The 25,202-nt window shown below is 39.5% G+C and overlaps 1 protein-coding gene across 1 annotated transcript in view; it reads right to left on the bottom strand.

Annotated features, from left to right (window-relative positions):
* The window catches only part of ankmy2a (ankyrin repeat and MYND domain containing 2a), a 101,393-nt gene extending 76,191 nt beyond the window's left edge, over nucleotides 1-25,202 (bottom strand). The window contains exons 1-2 of the mRNA XM_042107526.1: nucleotides 24,986-25,202; nucleotides 3,921-3,985 (exon numbers count right to left, since the gene is read on the bottom strand). Of these exons, the coding sequence (XP_041963460.1) occupies nucleotides 3,921-3,985; nucleotides 24,986-25,052 (132 nt within the window). The 5' untranslated portion in view covers nucleotides 25,053-25,202. The remainder of the gene's footprint in view (nucleotides 1-3,920; nucleotides 3,986-24,985) is intronic.

The following is a 25,202-nucleotide window of genomic DNA, read 5'->3' as shown; positions in this document are numbered from 1 at the left end:
CTACTCACTTTTTTTTCCCCTAACATAATTGGAATTTGAATTCTCAAAGGTTCGGGTAGCCCACCGGTGATATCCATAGACATTTCTGCTCACCAACTCAAATCACTATTCCAGATATTTCGGACGCACCTATCTGCGCTCATGCATTGGAGAAGCTACTTATGCTTTCTAAGACGTGAATGTCAAAATGACGTCAAAATAAAAACAATTTTGTAGGCCTATTCATTTTTGTATGAATAGGCCTACAGATAATTTGTATTATCTGTAGGCCTATTCATTATTGAATGCTTACCTGGAATTATGTTTTTCCCTATTCTATTTTCAAAGCAGGCCTACCTGCAGGCATGTAATTGGGCTACAGGAATAGCATGTTTGAATGGGCACTGCACTAGTTTTATGAAAAAAGGTTGAACAAATTGCAAAAACAAATTGAAAACTTCTGATTTTGTATCCTCAATATGTCCTGAGTAAGGGGAAAAACGCCCCGAAGAATCCCAATAGGGGAAAGTTTCGAAAAAGACCCAAATATACCCTATTCATGCGCATACAGTATTTTTCTTACGCAAATAGGGGGAAAAAATTACCTTTACATAACACCATGAAAATTACTGAGTTGATTACTTACATCAAGACAAACAGACAAGTTTTTTTTAAATTGTTAGTTAACATGGGCAAACAGGGCATAATGTAATTACGTATAGCTAATTTGCATGAATACCACAACGGAGCTAATAGTCCAGGCAAAATGAGGTCTGACCCAAAAGTAATTGCAACAGAATTTATTTTCACATTTTTATATTTCAATTGGTGATCTAAACACCATAGTAAAAGACCATGAAAATCCAGTTGGTGGAAATGAGATGTTAAAATGAGGGTTGTTTATGCATTATTCTTCAGCAAATACTGACAAAACTGTAATTAGAATGTTGTAGAATACACAACATATCCTCTTTGGAAGGAAACACCTCCTAGCAATGTGGTTATATTGCATTTTTGATGTGACCTACATGCTTTTCTTAGTAGCCTGTATCAACGATTTATACAGTTGACACATACGGTGCTGGTCATATAATTAGAATATCATCAAAAAGTTGATTTATGTCAGTAATTCCATTCAAAAAGTGAAACTTGTATATTATATTCATTCATTACACCAGGGATGCCAGGGTTACAGCCCGACTGTATGTCACATCCAGCCCGCGGGTGATAAGGGAAGAATATATTTTTTATTTTATTTTTATTTAATTTTCGGTGGAATCCGTCAATTGCAGCATCGCGCTGACGGTAGACTAGTCGCTATCGAAATGTTATCAAACTCGTTAAAGTATTATGATAGTGTTGCTTTTCAAAGTAAACTGGCGTTATGGAAGACGCAGCTCTCCAAGCGCAATGCAGCACACTTCCCCTGTCTAAAATCTCAGCCTGTTAATCGAGTATGGACAAGTAGGCTACACAAATTTGCTTTCCGGACTCAGGCATGAGTTTGACAATCAATTCACGGTTTTTGCTGAACTTTTTTTGCTTTTTGCTCTCCATTCACGATTGATGCTTCCGAGGTCCCAGAGGCGATCCAAATGGAACTGATAAAACTGCAGTGTTGTGCACCGTCGAAGGATTAGCCTACTATGTATCTGTTGCAATCGAATCATTTGATCGATCATTGCCACCACAGTACCAAATGCTCACGGCCTTTGCAGGTAAAATACTTGTGCAGATGTATGTTTGGGACAACATATTTATGTAAATAGGTCTTTTCCGTGATGACTATTAATAAATCGAAAGTGCGAAATCGCCTGACGCACGGACATCTGAATGATGTTATGTAGGCTAAATAGCCACTGCCCAGAAACTGTCCCCCGATATGGACAAGCTGGTGAAAGTTAAAAGGTGTCTTTGTTTTACTAATTCCTACTTGATATTCAATCACATGGCCTATTCTTGGACTACTTTATTCTGGCGCTTACTTTCTGTGACTCGTTTAGGCCTACTTGGCCTGGCCTTCTTTTAATTGGCCTAATTATGCATTGACGTGTTTTCAAGTGCAAGCCTTCAATAAATATAATAAAAGTAACACTTGTGTTATTTATAGGAAATGTGTTTTGTTGGTACGTAGTCGTAATTTTGTTGCATTACTAATTTATAAATGTAGGCTACTTGCATGGATAGGAAAACGTTTTTAGAGGGTAACTGTCTCCTGCTTTAGTTTATGTAATTGTAGGGCTCATTGTGAGGATATTTTGGTGCCAATGGAATTTCTTTTTAATGTGTAGGCCTTCATGAATAATTTCAAATAGCCTACCTATCCATGTGTTTGGCATTTTCAGTCCGAAAATGTAATCCGGCCCCCTGAGGTCCCCTGTGTGTAATGCATCCCTGCATTACACACAGACTGATATATTTCAAATATTTATTTCTTTTCATTTTGATGTTTATAACTGACAATTAATGAAAATCCCAAATTCAGTATTTCAGAAAATTAGAATATTTTAAGACCAATACAAAAAAAAAAAACTGAAAAGTATGAACATGAAAAGTCTGTGGCACTGCTCAGGTGTTATGAGATCCCAGGTTGCTCTAATAGTGGCCTTCAGCTCTTCTGCATTGTATTGTTGGGTCTGGCGTATCGCATCTTCCTCTTCATAATAGGTCAGGCGAGTTTGCTGGCCAATTAAGAACAGGGATACCATGGTCCTTAAACCAGGTACTGGTAGATTTGTGCAGTGTGCACTGTGTGCAGGTGCCAAGTCCTGTTGGGAAATGAAATCTGCATCTCCATAAAGTTGGTCAGCAGCAGTAAGCATGAAGTGCTCTAAAACTTCCTGTGTTGACCTTGGACCTCAGAAAACATAGTGGACCAACACCAGCAGATGACATGGCACCCCAGACCATCACTAACTGTGGAAACTTTACACTGTACTTCGAGCAATGTTGATTCTGTGCCTCTCCTCTCTTCCTCCAAACCTCTGGGACCTTGATTTCCAAAGGAAATGCAAAATTTACTTTCATCAGAGAACATAACTTTGACCACTCAGCAGCAGTCCAGTCCTTTTTGTCTTTAGCCCAGATGAGACGCTTCTGACGCTGTCTCTTGTTCAAGAGCGGCTTGAATGCGACAGCTGAAACCCATGCCTTGCATACGTCTGTGCGTGGTGGTTCTTGAAGCACTGACTCCAGCTGCAGTCCACTCTTTGTGAATCTCCCCCACATTTTTGAATGGGTTTTGTTTCACAACTCCAGGGTGCGGTTATCCCTATTGCTTGTAGACTGTTTTATACCACATATTTTTCTTCCCTTCGCCTTTCTATTAATGTGCTTTGACACAGAGCTCTGAACAGCCAGCCTGTTTAGCAATGACCTTTTGTGCCTTGCCCTCCTTGTGCAAGGTGTCAATCGTCGTCTTTTGGACAACTGCCAAGTCAGCAGTCTTCCCCATGATTGTGTAGCCTACAGAACTAGTCTGAGAGACCATTTAAAGACCTTTGCAGGTGTTTTGAGTTAATTAGCTGATTAGATAGTGACACCAGGTGTCTTCAATATTGAACCTTTTTACAATATTCTAATTTTCTGAGATACTGAATTTGGGGTTTTCATTAGTTTGCCAGTTATAATCATCAAAATTAAAAGAAATAAACACTTGAAATATATCAGTCTGTGTGGAATGATTGTATACATTATAGAAACTTCACTTTTTGAATGGAATTACTGAAATAAATAAACGTTATGATAATTATATGACCAGCACCTGTATATATATATATATATATATATATATATATATATATATATATATATATATATATATATATATATATATATATATATATATATATATATATATATTTTTTTTTTTTTTTTTTTTTAATTCTAAAGCAAAATAAAATCCTCCCAGAAACAGCTGATAATGATAATGTTCTACTTACTTCATCCAAACAGTTGACGCGCACATCTTTACAACCCAACAGTCGCGAAGCCTCCTGAACATTACCTGTTAAATGATGGGACATGATGGGAACAATAAATCTTAATAGACTATATTGGAGGTATGTTCAACCCAAAAAGAAATCATCATAAAAACAACAAAATGAAAATGCAAACCTCCATCTCATTTTCTCTGTGCAACTGTCCTGCCAATTTATTTTTCTCATAAGCCTAAGTCGTATCAGCTTTGCATCAAGCTTAACACCAGCCCTTAGCTGTTCTTAAATCACTGGAACCTATGGCCACATGGGGCTTATTGCGTAAATGCACATTTGCGCTTCACCTTTATCACCATCCACTATTCCATGGCCATATCTAAAATGGAAAAGCTAATGCTAATTCTTAAATTTCCCCTTTGTTATCAATAAAGTATCTATCTATCTATCTATCTATCTATCTATCTATTGGAGAAAAGAAACCCCAAGCTTCACTTTGGCTTTGCATTTTCAATATGGCTTTGCGTCATATGCACAATACATCACAAAATAAAAAGTGTATTTTAATTTCATACACAGGAAAGATGTTAATTTCCTAGTGATATAGTTAAGGGATTTCACACAGCGGCCAATCAACAACCAAGCCTATTTCCAAGCCTAAAAATCACTAACACAGCTCAAATCACTAACAAAATATCACCAACAAAACAGCCTTCAAGAGCATTTCACTGGGGTTATCAAGCAGGCACCTTCCTTCATAGGCATTTAATTGAATTAGGCTCACAACACCTCCAGAAGAACAGTGGTATCTGATGTCCCAGACCCACCCCCTCCAGACTCAAGATGAGTGCATTAACAAATACCACAAAATTATTTGATTCTCTTCATTGCTGTGGCTATTTATGATCTGATTAACAATGTAATCAGACAAACTGCAATCCCACCCCAATGCAGGCACCGACAAATACCAACAAACCCTTTAACCCAATCCTCTTTGTTGCTATGGCTGTTTATGGCCCAATCATATGATCCAAAACCAGTAAATACTGTTCCTTCCAACAAAATTCCTTAAATGTACAAAATGTAAGTTGACTTAAACAATGATTGAAAATTGTTGCGGAGGATGAGAAAATTGGTCTGTGACATTTCTATTCCTTATTACCTAAATGTGTAAATCAGACTTTTTTGTTGTAGTAGTGCGAAAGAATACTACATTATTTTTTTTTTTAAAATTCACTGAATTTGTACTGGATCTGCAGTACCACTTTGCACCACATGTGGTGCTCTTTTAATACAATAGAAGTCAATGTAAGAGTAAGAGAGCCACTTGTTTGCTGCACATATCCAATCTAAACACAGTTTATGGTTCATAGTTGAATAGCTCCAAATAATTATTGCAACATTATAATTATTTGGAGCAATTCAACTATCGACAATATTTTTCAAAAATCTTATCTCAATAAAGAAACTCAGCAACAAGCCCAAATTTTGGACAGATGATACTCACATACAGAATGATATATGGTACAATTTAAATAAAATCCTGGTAACTGTCCACGTGGTGAAAGAGAAGATTAAAATGTATTTTTTTTTGAAAATCAAGCCCAGTTAAAAAAAAAAAAAAAAGCTCTGACAACATGATGAGGATAACAACCAAAGGTAATGCATGAACATGATAATCCATATGAGTGGGAAAAAAATCTGATGAATTTGTGTCACATACTTTTTGAGAAGCCCTCAAAGGTGATGATGTCTTTTTACATAATGAATGTACAGTGGGCATCGCTTTCAAATGACCACTTCATTCGCGCATTACGCGGCGTGAAGCTGCGAGAAGCTTTAGTACCACTTTCAGCCACTGTGCGTCGCTCTGCCACTGTACATCGCTCTGCCTGCCGTCCCTTACATAATTGTTGCCGAGAGTAATCCCAGCCTACGAATTCAATAACAAAATAAATCATGCATAATTAAACATTACCTCGATTTAGGCTACTTGGGTATGGCTTAAGGCTTGACTACACGAAAATCGAAATTGAAATTTGCTGTCTACATTATTGTCAGTGTTGGGGTTAATGCAACTACGCAAATCAAAACAGTGGTGTGATAATTGAGACAGTAGAGAAATAACTGTTCAGAATTAATCTGTAGCCTTGGGTAGGCTTCTGCAGAAAACAATGTTGTTGCCGATTTAATACTATCTGGCGACGTTTTTAACAGGCTACGCAATAGAGGCTTAGACAACTATGACCCACGTTTTGGTTTCGTAAATTAATTTGCCCTACTTCTTGACTGCAATGTAGTCAATTGACTGCTTGACATGTCATTTTTATTTTTCTGTACGATAAACAATTACATCTGCTTTATGCCGCAGAATTACATTCATATTTGGCTGACTGCAGACGCGCCACTTCCCTCCCCATATTCCAATATTAAGATAGCCTATACAAAAAGCACTTTATACTATCATAAAAAAAATCGTTATTTGCAATTTGACAAAACACTGGTCCTCATTTTGCGAATGCGAGGACGATATGAGCCTGTTGCATTTAGTTAGATGTCCGAGTCACACATAATGTTTGAAAACCACTGGCTCGTAATCACAATAATTTAACACACGACAGTTGGATAACCTACTTCATCATGTCCCCATGCCTACATTTTTGTGAGTAGCATAGAGATCGTTAAAAACAATAAAGTATGGCTCTCCGTTTGGGACATCGAAAACTTTTTTTAATTTTTAATAGACTACCGTCGAAGATGCTGACTTGCAAAAGCCTCGGGATAACACGTTATCTCCACTATCATCAGTCATGCCCCTTGATCAAACTGGGGAATGAAATAAAAGTTTGATAACCACTGGCTTAACAAGTTACCTGCAGTCCAGAACACAGAATCTATTGCAATATTCTGATGATCGGCGATGATATCGGCAAATGTTTGTTTTCCAAAGTAAGAATTTCACTTCACCATGCACCTTCGACAATACCTGGCCTACCTGGTATCATTACAAACATTATTCTGTGTCCTAAAACTGGCATATTTTATGGCATTGTGTCATGTAAGTTCGTTGCAAAATCTAGAGAAATGTGTGAGGTGGTCAGCGGGGGACAATTGAGACACACATTGGATTGTGTTATTACTTGAACATTCCACACTATCCACAGCTGTGGTAGGCCTATCAGGGGCAGGAGGATTAGAAACAGCTGATTACTGTCAGCGCAGGCTTTATATAAAATTCTTCAACAGAAGGCCTCGAATGTTGTCTTGTTTGTGGAGCGCTTTGCTTCGCTTCTGTAATTTCGGCTTCATTGAAAATGAGGGCTTCCCTCAATGACCCTCCGAGAATAAATAAAGGTTGAATGAATGAATGAATGAATGAATGCAGGCTTGCCCAAAATAAAGTCATGTGGTTTGCGCAGCCTACAGTAAATAACAGACCCGCCAGAATGTGCGTTATGATGCTTTTTTACGAGCAAGATGTTTTTGGTACCCTACGCACACTGCATGTTCTTAAATAACAATGATCATCAGTAATATTCGACCATTAATTTGGGTAAATGGGCAAGCGTGACCACCTTGATTGGCTGATTGGCTGATGATTGTAACGCGGGCATGATTCCAAACACCTCCCTTACGATGATGAGTGACAGGTCTCAGAATGCGTGCGCTACACAAGGACGGAAGATGATGAATAACTGGGGCCGTAGGCTATTCACAAAGGCTTTTATCTTACTACTAGGAGTAGGCTACACCTAAATCGCACTTAAAGATTTTAGATTGGAGTTTTCTCTTAAAAGTTATTCACAAAGCCTTTCAGACAACTCCTAAACTAGGAGTGAGTCTTCGTGGCTATGGATGACGTCATTACTCATGCACGAGCTTGACTGAAGTGACCACCTTGATTGGCTGACGATTGTAACGCGGGAATTCCAAACACCTCTCTTCCGATGATGACTGACAGGTGACAGGTCGGAGAATGCGTGCGCTACACAAGTAGTGCGAAGGACGGAAGATGATTAATAACTGAATAAAAAGGCCTAGCCTAAATGAATAAAGAGTAAGGCAAAACAAATAGCTTAGTAGCCTAATGAAACATAGGCCTATGGATTGATGCAGTAGCCTACCTTTGCAACATTTATTAAATTAATCTGTCACCATATCCCTAGGCTACGTTTGCAAAGAGGAGAACATTTTAATTTGATTCACAATGAAACGTTACATTTCATTTCCATGTTAACAATGAGTAGTTTGTGTTGTTGTTGGTGGCGTTATTGCATCCCTTTTATGAATGCAAAATTGTTCCCTCGCAATTGGAAGCTCCTGTTGCGCATAGGCTATTTCAAAACATCGCAACGTAAAATGCCACAAAAAAGCTGTTTATGAATAGGTCTTAGTGAGTTAGGAGTCCTCTCGACTTAAGCTGTCCCAGACTTAGGTGCTACTTTTAGGTCTAAAATGCTTCGTGAATTACTTTTTGTGAAAAAATTAGGAGTCCTAAAGTTAGGAGTGACACGCCCATTATTTTTAGGAGTTGCTCCTAAATTCGCCAGTTAGGAGCTACTTTTAGCCTTAAAATTCTTTGTGAATATGGCCCCTGAATAAAAAGGCCTAGCCTAAATGAATCAAGGCAAAACAAATAGCCTAGTAGCCCAATGAAACATACGGATTGATGTAGTATCTTGTAACATTATTAAATTATTCTGTTACGTTTGCAAAAGAGAACATTTTAATTTGATTCACAACAATGTTACATTTAATTTACATGTTGACAATGACTAGCCTAGTTTTGGTTGTTGTTGGCGGCGTTATTGCATGTTAGTTATGCCTACAATGCAAAATTGCTTCCTCGCGATTGGAAGCTCCTGTAGCTGCATAGGATTTCAAAACCGCAGGTTTGTGACTCGGTCTGTGAGTAAGGAGTCCTCTTGACTTCTTTTAAGCTGTCAGAGGTGGGAAGGTGTGATTTTTTGGGGGAAGGGCCGGATTAACTGGGCACAATTGTCTGATGGCCCCCCTTCCCCCCAGCCAACGTGAATCGGGTGGTTAGTTAATAGGCCTATCGTGAAGATTTTTCCTGCCATCTAAGGCACGAGCGCATCTGTGAGACCAAGCCTCACCAAGTAGCTCGTTTGTTTACAACTAACATTCCATTTAATTAAACTGCTTTATAGGCTATGCCGAAATAGTTTTCAACATTTTGAATATTAGTGTCGGGTGAATTGAAATGTTCTCAAAGTAGCCTTATGGCTGAAAGCTGCTTGGGACACCCCCCCCCCCCCCCCCCCTTCCTGCACTCATTGTTTCAAAAGGAGTAATTTTGGCTTTGTCAGAACTGAAGAGCTATGGACGGCACGGCACGGTATGCCCAATGAAAATAAATTAACGCAACGCAACACAACACAACACAGACCCCGCTTCTCTCGCGTCAGTCACTGCATGAACGAAACACAGAACCCGCTTCTCTCACGGCAGTCACTGACAGTAACCTAGAATAAATGCATGGGGAAAAACACTTGACAAAGACATCTTAAAACACTGAAAGTTAATATTTTGTCACTAGCAACATTCATCTGTCCTTTGTCAAATGTATTATGTTCCAAGTACCCTATGGGTAATTCTGCTTCATAAAGTTGAACAAATACATTTGCTTATTTCACAGAAAAATATAAATAGCCAGTCTACAGTGCAGAGTTGGTAAGTTATGGTAGGCCAACTTGCAGTGAACATACAAAGAGGGGAAATTATTTCTCTTGCAGCTGAGTAGCCTCAGGTGCGCACGTAGACATAAGGCCGAACATGCAAGCGCCAATGAATCGTGCCCTCACGGCAATCGCGCCGTTAAACTTAAATAGGTTAACATCACTCTAAGTTCGCCTTCAAGCAAGGAAAACGATGATTTGAAGACATCTGTTTCGTTGGAAGGGCAAGGGGTAGCAACAGGGCAACACAGAGACAGGCCCGATGGCAGGGCTGTTATGAGAGTATTAAAATATAGGATAGCCTATTCTACGGGAAAACATTAAAACGGCAAGACAGCGGGGAAAGTTAAAATACGTGATAAACACGGAAAAAGTTGGCATGCATTGTTTCGGTCCCCGTGCACAGGGATTATTTGTCATACTATTAATCACATATGATTATTTGTGAAATTGTGCAAACAGGCGCAACACATTTGAAAAGGAAGGACTGGTAGCATGCAAGCTCACGGGAAAGATTGATTTAAGAATGTTATCACAAAGTGTGTGGTTGTGGCGCGGGCGGAAGACAATTGGCAGGGGAGGGTCATGTCTTTTTTTAACAATTCTGTCGGAGGGTCATTGAACAATTTCTAGCAGGCAAGAGAGGGTCATGCAACTTCCAATTGAAGCACTCAAAATTCCTCCGGTGGCCCCTTCAATAAATAACGATCAGTCCCTAGATTGCTGCTGGGCTATATGTCTTGGTTCTGTTAACAACTTATTGTCAAACGCATAGCCTATCTCGCGGTTGCATCCATTACAAACAAACATGCAATGTGAACGTCTGGGATTGGGGAGAGCACTAAATGCTCTTCTGAATAAGCACGAAGTCAAACCTTTAAATGAAAAACACTCTTTAATAATCCAAAAAAATAAACCGCTAATGAAGTAAACTTGTGACCATCAAAAATCGTTTATCGCTCGTAACTCCGTGATACCAGGACGTAACAGGAAGGCATTTGGCTGAGCAACGGAGGTTAATATGCTCCATGTTTTGTCCAAATGATGACTGTCTATCATCGTTGCACTCGGAGAAAACCAGAATGTTTAATTTGTCCTGCGTCTCTACGGCTGCAAACGGGATTCACTCGCAGTTAACCAAATATTTCTTTATTAGGGCAGGCATATTTCTGGCTATTACATTATTTCTAAACCAGTCTGCTAAAGTCTGTAGTGAAGTCTGTGTAGGGTTTTTCAGACTCCATTTCTTTTTACGAGACACCCTGCTCACTTGAGCCATCTACCGGTTGTTTGGGTTGTTGCAGCGTCTCACTGGAAAAATACAAATTAAAGTCGCGTGATACCGCGTGATCCCACGCGCGGACCGCGAGTGAAGCTGGCCAATTCGAAGCACTGCCCACTGTATAGCCATTTTCAGAGCTTTGCAGAGGAGGAATTACACAAAATACTGTACGTCTGATCTGATTTTTTTTAATTCAACAGGAAAATGTACTTCTATTCACATAGTTTTACTAATGTGTGTGAAATACCAAAAGAGCCAATAATGTTGGAACAAAGAGGATTGTTCACCACAATGCTTAAAATGATTTGAAGCTTCAAAGGGCTGTAGTTTTGGAACCATTAGTGATACAGATATATTATTTAAGATTTATGCATAGATTTGGGGCCGTATTCACAAAGCATTTTATCTTACCACTCCTAGATCGCACTGAAAGATTTTAGCTAGAAGTTTTCTCTTAAAAGTTATTCACAAAGGACTGTATTTTGCACCCTGGTGCATGGCGTAAAACTTGTTTTCCACCCGGCACAAAGTTTAATTCCTTATTTTGCATGTTTATTTTTTAAACAATGCGCCCAGGGGTGTGGCAATTAACAACTTAGAGAGTGGCTTAGCACATTGTCTAAAAATCGCTATTGTACACCTGTTCAGAAGTCTATGGCGAGTTGTTTATATGTTATTTTAAGAGCGCATTGTCAACAGTCATATTGGTGGGTGCACCTACAGCATCATCCATGAACGCACACCAGCCAAGCAAAACATTACAAATTGCACAATTACAATGGGAAACATAATTAGAAATATAGCTGCAGAGGACTTCCGTTTCCGCCCCCTGGCTGATGGCTGTACTGTGATCAGGCTGCCAACCCCATGGACCCCTAAACCTATAATAACGAACTAATTTGAGTGATATTTTATAATTCTTTGTTTTACATATATGTAGTGCTGGGCGGTATGACCAAAAATGTATATCAGGGTATTTTTCAAAATTCTTACGGTTTCACGGTATATGACGGTATTTTTTTTTTTCATGCATAATCAGATGTTCACAGCATTTTCTACAGGTTGAGAGAGGAATTGCTGCAGTACATTGACTAAGGATGGTCTATTTTACTGTCATGATGTAGAATAACTCCACAATATTGGTAGGCTAATGCAGGTGGTTGCATGGCCCCAGAAAATGATGCTGTTTACAAAAAGCCACTTGTGACTCTAATGAAGAATCTAATCAGAATGCAGACAATTGCTGTCAAAATACAGAACTTTTACTGTGCAAATGTCACAAACATCTTGTATAAAACCAATACAAAAAGTAGTGCAACTTGCAATAATTATACTTTTTTTGAAAATTATACAATTTAAAATAAAACATCTCTGCTAATATGCTTACTCTGTCAAATAGGCCTATCAGAAACATGCCTTAATGTTATTGTGTGGTTCACATGACGTTAGTGGTAGGCCAACGTTAACTTCATGTGGATGTCTTGTTAGCCTGCCATGAGCTTCGGTTCGGTTCGGTAGGCAAAACATTAACAAAAAAGTTCGTTTTGGTGCACTGATGACAGTCAGGATCATTTCTAACTAGCCAGCTAGTATTGCTCAGTGCATGTCTATAACATGCTTTACTTGCTACCTGGATAATTTCAGCGAATATTCTTAAGGTGAGATGAATAATAAGAACATTAAACTTCACTGTGTTCGGTGGGTTGCTAACTAACGACATCACCTACTAGCCAGCTAGTTACAGCTGTTGAACAATCTCAATAGAATGTTCGTGACTGTAAATCCCTTTCAATGCAGTATCCCTTAACGTTTTTCCTTAACTAAAGAAACAATTTAAGGTATTCTGTGCAACACCCTTTTTTTTTTTTTTTTAAACGGCCATTTTTTTTTTTTTTTTAAACGGCCATCTTGGATTATAGAATTTTCATGAAAAGTTGCATGTTTGAATGATAAAATGCACCACTTCTTTTCCCCCAAAATGTCCCTCACCTTCTGTATGCTATATTGGACAATACTGAATGCTCAGGTAAATAGTAAGTAGTAAACAAACTGTATAAATCATTACTAATAAATGGCAGAAACAAACCAAATGCATGTAGCGGTAGGCTGGCCTTTTGCTGTAGAGATTTTCCATTTACTACATACAGTAGGCACTCTGATTCCATGTATGGGGCACATATATTATTCAGATGACACACAAACACAAGTAGACAAGACCTGTTTAGTTCAAAAGCTCACTTGCCACGGCAAGGCACAGATCAGGAGTGAGATGACGAGACAAGACAAGAGACAATGTTAGTATTTGTTTTCTTTTTGTTGTTTTTGTTGATGTTTTTTGTTGTTGTTTTTTTCTTAGCTGACAAAGACACACACATCACAAGGACATGAACACACAAAAAAGAACACATGTCCTAAATGGTCAGGGAAATAGATAATCAACAGTGTAAATCATTACTAATAAATGGCTGACATTTTTTTTTTTTTATGTAGCAGGCCTTTGGCTGTAGAGATAATGCGCAAATTTGCGCAGCTCGGACTAGGCCTACTGTCATTCTCATTGCGACTCCCCACACTGCCTCTACGTTCCCCCCTAACTGTCCTATGAGCACTTCGACCTCGTCTAACATACCCAGTGGCATTAGACAAAGGCTCCACCACGTTACTGTCGCCGCGATTGCGGAGAGGCACACGTTCAGAAGACAGAAGCTAGCGCTATGGATATTAGGCTACCTCCAGCCTCGTTCGCCACACCACTAACACCCTGCTAACTTCCCGATGAACACTCCGAACCCGTGAAACATTATTCCCACCAGTGACATTGGGCAAACGATTCAACGTTTGTGCTTGGTGTAAGCTAAACTATGGAGTAAACTCTCACTTTGTCCAGCTGCATCATTGCAAGGCAGGGACGCATCTGAAGCCTCACTATTCCCCTTCAGAATCAGGGTCCGCGAATAGAAGACCCAACACTTCATTTCAGGTAAACTTTTTTGATGCCATTAGACTATAATCTAATGCAAATACTCGCTGACGTTGACAATATCGCTCTGACAAAGTGGCTCACACGCACACTAGCTCCGGTATTTCACGCACTGATTCAATGCGCTGTAGCTAGAAAGTTTTGTTTAAAGCATGTCGTTTTTTCGACTCGGGGATGACGTATGACTTGTCTGCCATCTAGTGGAGTGGAGGTTGAACGAAATATGACACCCTATTTGGCCGTTTTATTCAGTACCGCATCTTGTCGAGTAAACTCGACTGTGGCGCCTTGAGGGTTAAATAAACCCCCTACCTAAGGAGAAATTAAGCCTTAAGGGTCATACTTCAGGGGAAAAACTTAAGGTGTGCTTTTTTTTGTGCTTACCCTCACTATGCCTCGCAGTGGCACCATGCGTGCGTGGAAAAAAGTCCCGTCTGAAACACTGTCGCGCGGCGCAGCGTTCCAAACGTTGTGTAATAAAATACATCGGTATGGCGGTATATTAAAAATTCCTATCATAACGAAAATATACAGCGGTATACGGTGTGAACCGGTATACCGCCCAGCACTACATATATGTAATACCAAGGGCGTGATCAATATGAGTGGAACAGGACGCAAGACAGAGACTTCAAACAAAGCTTCCACGAACTCAAAAGCTAGCACCCAAGCTAAAGCAACAGGTGACTCTGGTGATTTACTGGCTGAAGTGTTAGCTGAAATGAAACAAATGAGAAGGGACATTTCTGAAAGATTGGACAAATTTGAAGAAACAATTAAGGACATAAGGGAACAACTACAGACATGTGGACAGAGAATGAACGAGGCAGAGCAAAGAGTGAGTGACTTGGAAAACCGAAGCATTCGAACCGACAAGCTCTTAGCATACATGTTGCGTAAACAACACTGTCTAGAAGCACATTGTGAAGACATTGAGAATCGCGCAAGGAGGTCGAATTTGCAGATTTATGGTGTGAAAGAGGGGACGGAGGGCAGCGCCAATATGTGCGACTTCACAGAGAAACTACTGAAGACTGCTCTCGGTCTCCCTGCAGAGGAAGAATTGGGCATAGAGCGTGCCCACAGATCCCTTGTCTCAAGGTCTCCGTCAAAAGCCCCAAGATTCACCATAGTGAAGTTCCTTCACTTCCAAACTAAGCAGCGAATCCTGTTTAAATGTTGGAATATGAAGAATGTGCAGTATGAGGGCTCTCAGATCAGGATGGACAATGATTACTCGGTGACAGTTCAAAGACGACGAGTGGAGTACACCGAGATCAAACGGCAGTTAAAAGAACGCAGCATCAAGTTCAAGTCTGGATATCCAGCGACGTTACGAGAAGGGAGAGAAGACTTTCAACTCCGCATGGGAGGCCGCGGAACAACTGAAACACTTGGGGATCGGCGTGACACTATCTGAAGCAGAGTTGATGGACAGAGAACTGCATCAGCTGGGGTGGTCCACTCGACACAACCAAGATAAAGAGCCTATTTCGCGGACCTTGGTGAGAGATATTCAATCACTCTCCGTCTGAAAGTGAGTATGGTGAGTTATTGCATTCTGCCAATCTTTTGAAAACTCTGGACTAAAATAACATCTGACTGTGGGAGTCAAGTGGGGAAAAATAAGGACACTTTTTTTCTACCTGGATGGACAATACTTTCCCCCCATTAATCTCTATATACATTTTTCTATCTTAAATTACTTTTTGGTCTTAAATGGTTTCAAACAGATAAGTGAGGTGCTACATAAGTAACTGGTCAATAGCTTGTATTTCATTTGTATGGCCCTGATATGCTCTGGACAGCAAGTCAGTTATACCCATTACCAATAGGTTTTAGGGTCTTGGTATCTCTATTTTATTTGAACCTTTTTTGTTCTTTTACTGTAATAATCCAAAGGGAATACTTTTCAAACTCTCTGTTATTGTGTCCATGTCGCTCATGGTATACGACAACTGTTTCTAAATAATTAGAATATAAGGGGTGGGGTCCTGGGGGCGCAGGGGGAAATTGGCGCAGGGAAATCATTTCATCGGTATGCCTGTGTTGCTGTCTCAACACCAGACAGTCTTGGCCCAGACTAGGATATTCTGGACACTCCTTTTTTACTCTGCCATTGCTCCTAAGTTTTATGGGGCATAAAAAAAAAGGTTTGGTTCCTGTTGGTTGTCAGTTGAGGTTTTTTTTTTTTTTTTCCCCAGTGGCAGTAAGGGATAGGTAAAAAATCAGTCCCTCCAGGATTTCACGAGGTTTTTTGAGACTGACCTAAAATGCCTGGATGGAAGTTGAGGTGTTTTTAGCTGTTTCTTGTGGAGAAATTGCGGGAGGAAGTGAAAATTGCAAAAATAGTTTTTTTATTTTATTTAGGGCAATTAAGGTTAGTAAGACCAAAATCACACTGATAATCGTGATGCTTATTAAAAAGGATAATCAAAGGTAAACAGTAAGGATTACAGAAAATCAAAGTAGGCCTACTTTATTTGTGAAAATGCTTTGACTGAGGTCAAAGGTTATTAACCTTTCGTAGAACTGTCCAAAAAGACAGTCACCTAAAGAGATGGCATCATGTCATATGTTTCAATACATTCATATATTTTGTAATTCATATTAAGTTCATATCTTTTTAATAATTCATAGTTTGTGGCCTGCATAATTACTAATAGCCAAGTAAGTATCTAGTAATTTCATATTGATGTAAACTATTTGACTACACTTCTGTTTAATGTCATTATATTGGTGGTGTACGTCTAATTGACTGCCTGCCCCTTTAAGGACGTGAGAGTAGCCTAATTACATTTCTGAGTGGATTGGAAGGCTTGCATCTCACCGTGTTCGGCTACGAGTGTAAATCACTTTTTGCATAGTGCATTATGATATGTGGATGCAATTGGGAATGTCTTCTATGTCATTAGTTAAAATAAATGTTAAAAAAACAATTTGAATGAAATCATTCTTGGATCATAGAAGAGGTAAATGTCTTGCAATTTTATTAATTTCCATAATTTTGGTAGCACTACTCAAACTAAGCCCACAAGCTAGCAAACATGACATAAGCTAAAAGGACATATCCAGGTAAACGTTTGCCAATGGGTTGCATAGCCTACTTAAATGTCAGTAAACCAAGTAGGCCTTAATTAACTTACTTTCATAGCCTAGGTAGGTTAGCAACACCAGGTTGAGAGATGCAAGTAAGCAGATCATTAACATTAGCCTTCTATTTATTGTCATCAAAACTGCAGAGGAACGAACACGTTAGGGCAGTCTTTGGTGTCATATGCAGAAGGTGCAGAAGTAAGTGTGCCATCTGGCTCAATATTCTGCACGAGGGACTGTTGTGGTAGGTGAAATTTCACGGTGAAACTACGATTGGTCAAATTTGCGAAAAAGTTGCGGTGTTTGGACAAAATTGCGAGTGCCTTGGTAAGTGATGAAAACAATCGTCTTCGTGAACAGCTGTGCATAGGCTACTTTGTAAAAGAGAGAATACGCTCATCCCTATACATAACGCAAGGGGTAATTAATGTAATTATAGTTCGCCTTTTATGTGTGGATTTATTTAATGTAGCCTAGACTATTTAGTGTTATTTCTTCCCCAAGCTCATAAAATAAATTTGGGTCGCACATAAATTGACAGGGTCGGTCGGAAACCGGAACCCAAGAAAACATTTTTTTATGCCTGGGGCTGGCGGGGAAGGCTCATTAGAATGAGGGCCACTGAGTGGAAGTTTCTGTTCTTTGTTTCTAGTTAATGTATAGTTCTTTTAATTCTTTATTATTTTTTTGTTTTACGCATACCATGGGGTCTTAAGTCCATATTATATGTTGTCAAGGTATGGATTCAACTACACTATTACCACTATAATCAAACATGTGTAGCTGTAAAGTAGTCTCATATAACATTAAGGGGCTGCATAATCCGATCAAAAGGAAAAAAAATCTTAAACCAACTTAAACGAATGAAGTGTGACATCGAATTACTTCAGGAGACCCATTTATCCAAAGCAGAACATGAAAAATTGAATAAATCATGGGCATCACAAGTATATCACTCATCACACCCATCAGGGCGAAAGAAAGGGGTTGCGGTTCTGATAAAAAGATCCTTTAATTTCTGTATAGATTCCTATTACAAGGATAAAGATGGACGCTATGTCCTAGTAAATGGATCAGTTGATGGGGTTGCCTTGTCTTTGTTAAATGTGTATGCGCCAAACGAAAACTGTCCACATTTTACTAAGAACATATTTGACTTGGTCTTGGATAAAGCTAACGTGTTCTACTGATCGGGGGAGATTTTAATCTGGTTTTAAATCCCCTACTAGATAAAAGTTCTACCCAACCCCTTCCACATTTATCAACAAGGAGCAGAGCACTTCAAAAGAGATGTGAAGAGCTTGGTCTTATTGCTGTATGGAGGAATTTGAACCCTAACACTAGAGATTACACATTCTATTCTCATCCTCACCTATCATATTTTAGAATAGACTACTTTTTTACACCAAAGACCGAACTATATAGAATAACAGATTGTCAAATTCACAACATAACTCTGTCAGATCACGCACCAATTTCTTTGACCTGGAATATAGGAAGGGTGAAAAGGTCCAGCAGATGGAGGCTTAATACCTCTTTGTTAGGCACAACAGCTTTTCAGGATTATGTGAGACAAGAATTTGCAATATATCTAAAATGTAATGATCGAGAAGATACCTCGCCGGTCATGTTGTGGGAAGCAGCAAAAGCAGTGCTCAGAGGGAAGATAATACAGTTTGCGTCGTGCTTAAAGAGGGAAAGAATATCTAAGCAAACAGATCTGGAACAACAAATAAAGGAACTTGAAAGATAAGTGCATCCATTGATAATTTCAATAAACTTAAGCAAGTAAAGCAAGAGTTGGAAAATCTATTGACAGGAAAATTTGAAAGAAATGTAAGGTATTTAAAGCAGAAATACTATGAGCATGGCAACAGGGCAAGCTGTTTATTGGCATCTCAGTTGAGGAAGAAATGTAGCAGCACCACTGTCCAAAAAATTTAAAATAATACTCCAGATAACTCGTTTGTTTATACACCAAATGAATCTCCGATGCTTTTGCTGAATTCGATAAAGATCTGTACTCAGATAAAGACACAGATAGTAATCCAGATTTAATAAAGGCGTATTTAAAGACAATAACTCCCAAAATTAGACGAAAATACATCTGAAAATATAGACAAACCCATAACAAAAAAAGAAATAGAGGCAATTCGCAATTTGAAAAACAATAAAAGCCCAGGCACAGATGGGTATAACAATGAATTTTATAAGACGTTTGTAGATCTTATCAGTCCTATTCTAGAAAGGGTATTCTCTTATGCCCTTGAGAAGAGGGAGCTACCCTCAACATGGAAGGAAGCAATCATTTCAGTGATGCTTAAGGAGCGTAAGGACCCTACCTTCTGCACTTCATACAGACCAATTGCGTTATTGAACACAGACTGCAAAATTTTGACCTCTATTCTTGCTAAGAGTTGGAACGGTCATTACTGACCTAATCCATCCCGATCAGACCGGATTTATTAGGGGTCGTTACCTACCAGATAACATTAGGAGGCTTCTAAATGTTATGGAACAAAGTAAGAGAAGTCAACATCCCTGCATGACATTAGCAGTCGACGCGCAGAAAGCCTTTGACCTTGTTTCGTGGCCTTTCTTATTCAAAACTTTGGAAAAGTTTGGTTTCGGACCAAAATTCATTGGGTGGATGAAGCTCCTGTATACTGCCCCTCAGAGCTTAGTAAGGGTCAATGGACACATGTCTAATACATTTACTTTACATAGGGGAATGCGCCAGGAAGCTTTTTGACAAAAGAAGAAGCTTTTTGACAAAACATCCCGACTGGGATAAGATACATAGAGCTGATAGTAGCATAGAGAAATACTTGACAAAAATTCAAACACAAGGAAACATAGGAAAGCCCATCTCTATTTTGTACAAAATATTTTCCAGCATGGATCAGGCAAACAACCTTCTTGTCAAAGAAAAATGGGAAAAAGAGTTTGGTATGCTAATCATGGAAGACATTTGGGAGACTATCTCTTTGCAAATACATAAAGTCACTAATGCCAATATTTGGTGAATTTCAATGGAAAATAGTTCATAAGTTCTTTAGAATGCCCCACATCCTCTCCAAATTTAATCCAAACCAGTCAGGGGCCTGTTGGAGAGCATGTGGGGAACAATGTGCTAACCACCTTCACATATTCTGGAGCTGCCCAGTCTTAAAGGACTTCTGGAAGGAGATATTTGACTCTATAGATAACATCTTCAGCTGTACAATAGTGAGGGGTCCGCTCTTGGCCATTCTGGGCGCAGTTCAGACTGAGGCAATGAGCAAAAAGAGAATATACTTGTTACATATTCCTCTTGTTGCAGCTAAGAAGTCAATCACCCTTAGATGGCAGGAAGCTTAGCTTAGCTGGAACCACCAAGATATGACACCTGGCTGGACATAGTTAGGGGAATATACACAATGGAGAAGATAACATTTCAATTAAGACCACACAAGGAGCAATTCCAGGAAGGGTGGGCTCCATGGTTGAAAGTTATGGAGGGGGGAGAACTGTTCTGCTTGAGGATGGAGTTTCTAGTTGGGACTATTTCATACATAGCCTACAGCAAGATGGTGTATAGTGGTTGGAGGAGACCTATTATGCATCTGCTTATGTGGTGTGTGTCTTGTTTTGTTTTGTTTTGTAGTTTTGTTTCCTTTTTATAATGCTTCTCTGTTGGTTGGTTGGTCTTTTGATTTTTACTGTGATTGTAATCTTTCATATGTGGATTTCATTTTGTGGGTATGTGATTAGGGCTGGGATAAACGATTATTTTTTAAACGATTAATCTAGCGATTATTTTTTCAATGCATCGATTAATCTAACGATTCATTTTTTCAGTCCGATTCGATTCGATTATCTCCCCATTAATTCACTAATAGCAACTTCTACATGTTTGTTTACATATCTGAATGAAAAAACATGAATTCTTTAACATTGCAATATATGTTAATTGCTTTTAAGATTACAAAATAAAAGACTATACAAGTGCAAAGTAATGCATTCTTAGTCAGAGGTAGCATTCAATAAAGTTCAGTAGTGTATGTCTAATTGAGTGCCTGTCATTTTAAGACGTTCGTGTGGGAATCCTTGTGTGGATGTGTGATGTGTGGATGCAATTCATAACGTAGTTAGTTCAACTAACGGTTCGTAATTCTCCTTTGGACAAGCACTTTTGAGTCTTGGAAAACACTTTTCCATTTACATCGGGATTTTGCAAACATTTATAAACATGAATAGCGAAAACAAGCAGCTGCAACTAAGCATGCTAAACCAAACAGTATTCTAACATTAGCTTTGAGATACTGCTTGATTGCATACTGTAACTTAACTTATTTTAGTCTCCTCAATGTACTATGCTGTGATAAGACCTTAACAGAGTTTACTTTAACTTTAATGCAGCATTTTTGAACAAATTTGCGCAGCATGGTCACGATGCTAAGCTGATTTAATAGCAATTTAGCCCGCTGTGTTCTATGCAGTGCTTCTATGTGGCAACAACAATCCTTCAACAATCGTGAATATTTTGTTAAATGCACATGCAGAGGAGGAGCAGCGGGCTCGTTACGAGAGAGAGCGGGCGGGGCGAGGAAAGGCTGTGTGAGTAAAAAGTGGCTCAATTAAATTATTTTATCTTATCTTTAATTTAAATAGTAGGCCTACAACATAGAACATCAACGTGTGATGGCCGGTTTTGATTTTGTGGTGCCCAGCCACAGATTAGTCAACGTATGGAAAACACTGAAGGTGTAAGATTAAAAATATTTAGCAGCACACGTTATGCTTGACGAATCAACGCGCATATTTTGCGTCGACATATTTTTTGCGTCGACATCATCGATTACGTCGATGCGTTGTCCCAGCCCTATATGTGATATTTAATTTATGTCTAAAGATTTAGAGGAGAACTTTTTGTGAATGTTATGAAAATCCACCCAATAAAAAAAGTTGCAAAAAAAATAATTATAGCTGCAAGCAGCAATGTGGGGGCCTAGCAGTGCACTATAGCAGGAATGGCATTGCCATGGCATGAGCAAGCACTCACAACAAGTTTGATGGCAATTGGATAAAGAATGGCTGAGAAAAAAGTGTTGCTCAGATGTGAGCTCACTTTCTTTATTACAGCACCCCTAGAAGCCAAATGAAACCACTTTCCTTGCATGTCCTCACAATCAGCTAATATGTCCCTGTATCAAGTTTGGACTTCATACATCGAAGCGTTGCTGAGATATGAGCCCACTTCTTGTATTACAGCGCCCCCTATAGAGGCCAAATGATGCCAATTTCCTACTGTGTCCTCACAATCAGATACAAAGTCCCTGTACCAAATTTGGACTTCATACATTAAAGCGTCTCCGAGATGTTAGCCCACTTCCTGTTTTGTGGCTTCATCGCCATATTTGATTGGCTGTCATGGGCCAATAAAGTAGAATTTGAAAAATCTGACAAGTATCGTTTGTGCGGCTCGATCTGAAGATCATCTTCACCAAGTTCTGTGAAAATCGGATGAAATTTGTGACCACTGAAACTTTCCGTAGAGTTTGGACCAAATCCAATATGGTGGAGGTCCAATATGGCGGAAAGTGACGCGATAGGGGTCGATGAACTTGGGATGGTCCAAGGATTCAGACGCTATCTCAATTGTGAAAATCAAACAAAAGAGTAAAGGATCACATGCATGAATGCATGTCCAACATTGAACTGGTGGTGGTGTAGAGCGTTCAATGTATATGCATAAAAATTTCTGTGAGTGATTGGGACAGTGTCCTGATTAATGGTATTGAGTTTTGTTATGTTAACTCAAAGTGTCACCGAGATGTTAGTCCACTTCCTGTTTGGCGGCTTCATCGCAATATTTGGCTTCGCTGCTAGGCCCCCAATAAGAAAACTAACAAACACTATGGGTGCCTTCGCAGCTTCGCTGCATGGCCCCCAATAATAATAAGAAATCATAGAATTACTATGGGTTGCCTCGCAGCTTCGCTGCTTGGCCCCCAATAATAAGAAAACTAACAAACACTATGGGTGCCTTCGCAGCTTCGCTGCTTGGCCCCCAATAAAGATATTACGAAATACTGTACTGTAGCTATTCACCATGATGTACTGTAGCTATTCACCATCATTTGCAAACTGGTAATGACGGTTAAAAGTAATTAAGGGAGAGGCGAGAGACACGTATGGAGCACAGCTGAAGACGCACTGTCACGAGATATAAGCAACTCCTCTGCAGGATAAATGCTGTTTTACTGACTTTTAATGACTGACATGCGCTCGACGGTTGATAACGAAAACACTCCCAATGTGGACTGGACATTCTACTAAATTTGAATAAGCTTTTGACGAGTGACGATGCCCTTTTGACTGTCATGATAGGGCCCCAAGCCTTAGTCTTAGACCTACTTTTAGTAAGGAAAAATGCCAACTCCTAAACTAAGAGTGAGTCTTCGTTGCTATGGTTGACGTCATTACTCATGCACGAGCTTGATAAGTGACCACCTTGATTGGCTGATGATTATAACGCGGGAATGATGCCAAAAACCTCCCCTACGACGATGAGTGACAGGTGACAGGTGTTTGCTGGTGAGAATGCGCTACACAAGTACTGTGAAGGATAGAAGATGAGGAATAAATAGCCTAAATGAATAAAGAGTAAGATGAAGCAAATAGCCTAGTAGCATTATAAAATACACTATGGATTGATGCAGTGTCTGTTGCAACAAGTTTTAAATTAATCTGCATGGAGACAATCTATTCATTTGCAAAGAGGAGAAACAATTTCCAGCTGTGAGAATTCAGCTGATTGAGGTACTATAAGGAGACGAACTCAATGAACCGCGAATGTTGCAGTCGCTACCCCAGAACTGAGGGGAACACGAAGTTTGCCGACAGTGCAGGCACTTCGCAGTTTAAACACAATACCCTAGTTAAACATAATCTTAGCCTCAAGCAGAGAGTATGCCGTGATATGTTGTGCACAGTAAAATATAAAATGTGACACTGAATTTGAAACAGCACATTGTGATTTCTTTGTTTTAATTATATATTTTTGGGCTTTTTGCCTTTAATGTGATAGGATAGTGGAGAATGACAGGAGGTGAGTGGGAGAGAGTCGGGATGGGATCCGGAAAGGACTACGGGTCGGGAATCGAACCCGGGTCACTGGTGTACGGTGCAGGTGCGCCCGCCAGTTGCGCCACGGCAGGGGCCCACATTGTAATTTTTGTGTATTATCAAAGTATTTATTAGTGATACAGTGTAAATTAAAATAAATGTGAATATTTGGTTAGCATATTGATTTACGGTGTGTGCCCCAAAATTTTCTGGTTGCGCAACTAAAATTTTCAGTTGGGGGCCACTGTGCTGTGCTCCTAGTGAAAAAAAGTTAGTTTGTAGCCCTTCCCTGGGTGAAATTCCCAGAGTGACATAGTCGGGTTTTATACCAGTTAGTACCCAATTACCACGTTACACTTGCATCCATGAAATATTGTAATTTTATAGGCCTAATGCTATTGTGAAAAAAAAGATCATCGGTATCGCGCAACAATCGGGAGATGGGGACCCCACCGAACATTGACGGGTATTTTGCACACTACAGCATATCGTCCCTTGAGAACAGAAAAACTTAATTTAAGGTTTAGCACTAGCCTTCTAGAAAAGTAAACTGTCCTGTATCTGAAATGCTAATTTACACTTGAGTACAACCCTTCAAACGGAATCTTATAACGTAACGTTAACGTTTCGTTAAGCTCATCATACAAGACGACTGAAAGGTAGCAGCTAAGCAGCTAACGTAAGGTTAGGCTATTTAGCTAAATGTCGCTACTAACCTTGCCTGTAGGATACATAGAACAATACTGCTCCGAATAATGTTGTATCCCAACTCGACTTTATTAATTAACTTGGTTAAGCCTACTTTAAGTTTTATGTCAGACATAACGTAAACTGCACACAACACATACAGAAGCCATGTCCTGTCCAGTCCCTGTCCGTTTCTCATAGGTGAAGTTAACGTTACCTGCAGCAATAACCAGTAACAATTCCCTCTCCGCGCCCCTGAGGTCCCCCTTTGCTGGAGCAGACATTTCACTTGCAGCTGTTGTACTCTCGCTTGATGTGTCTGACGAGAAATGTTAACAGTTAACAGAACTTTGATGTTATCAAATTGAGTTGATCAGTGGTTGCTGCAGCATGGGTTGCTGTAATCCATCAGTAACCCCGACTTCCCCTACAAT

Source organism: Alosa sapidissima, chromosome 10 (genome assembly GCF_018492685.1).
Source record: "Alosa sapidissima isolate fAloSap1 chromosome 10, fAloSap1.pri, whole genome shotgun sequence".
Classification (NCBI taxonomy): Eukaryota; Metazoa; Chordata; class Actinopteri; order Clupeiformes; family Clupeidae; genus Alosa; species Alosa sapidissima.
The sequence above is the reverse complement of the archived record's forward strand: the minus strand, read 5'-3'. Positions and strand labels throughout refer to the sequence as shown.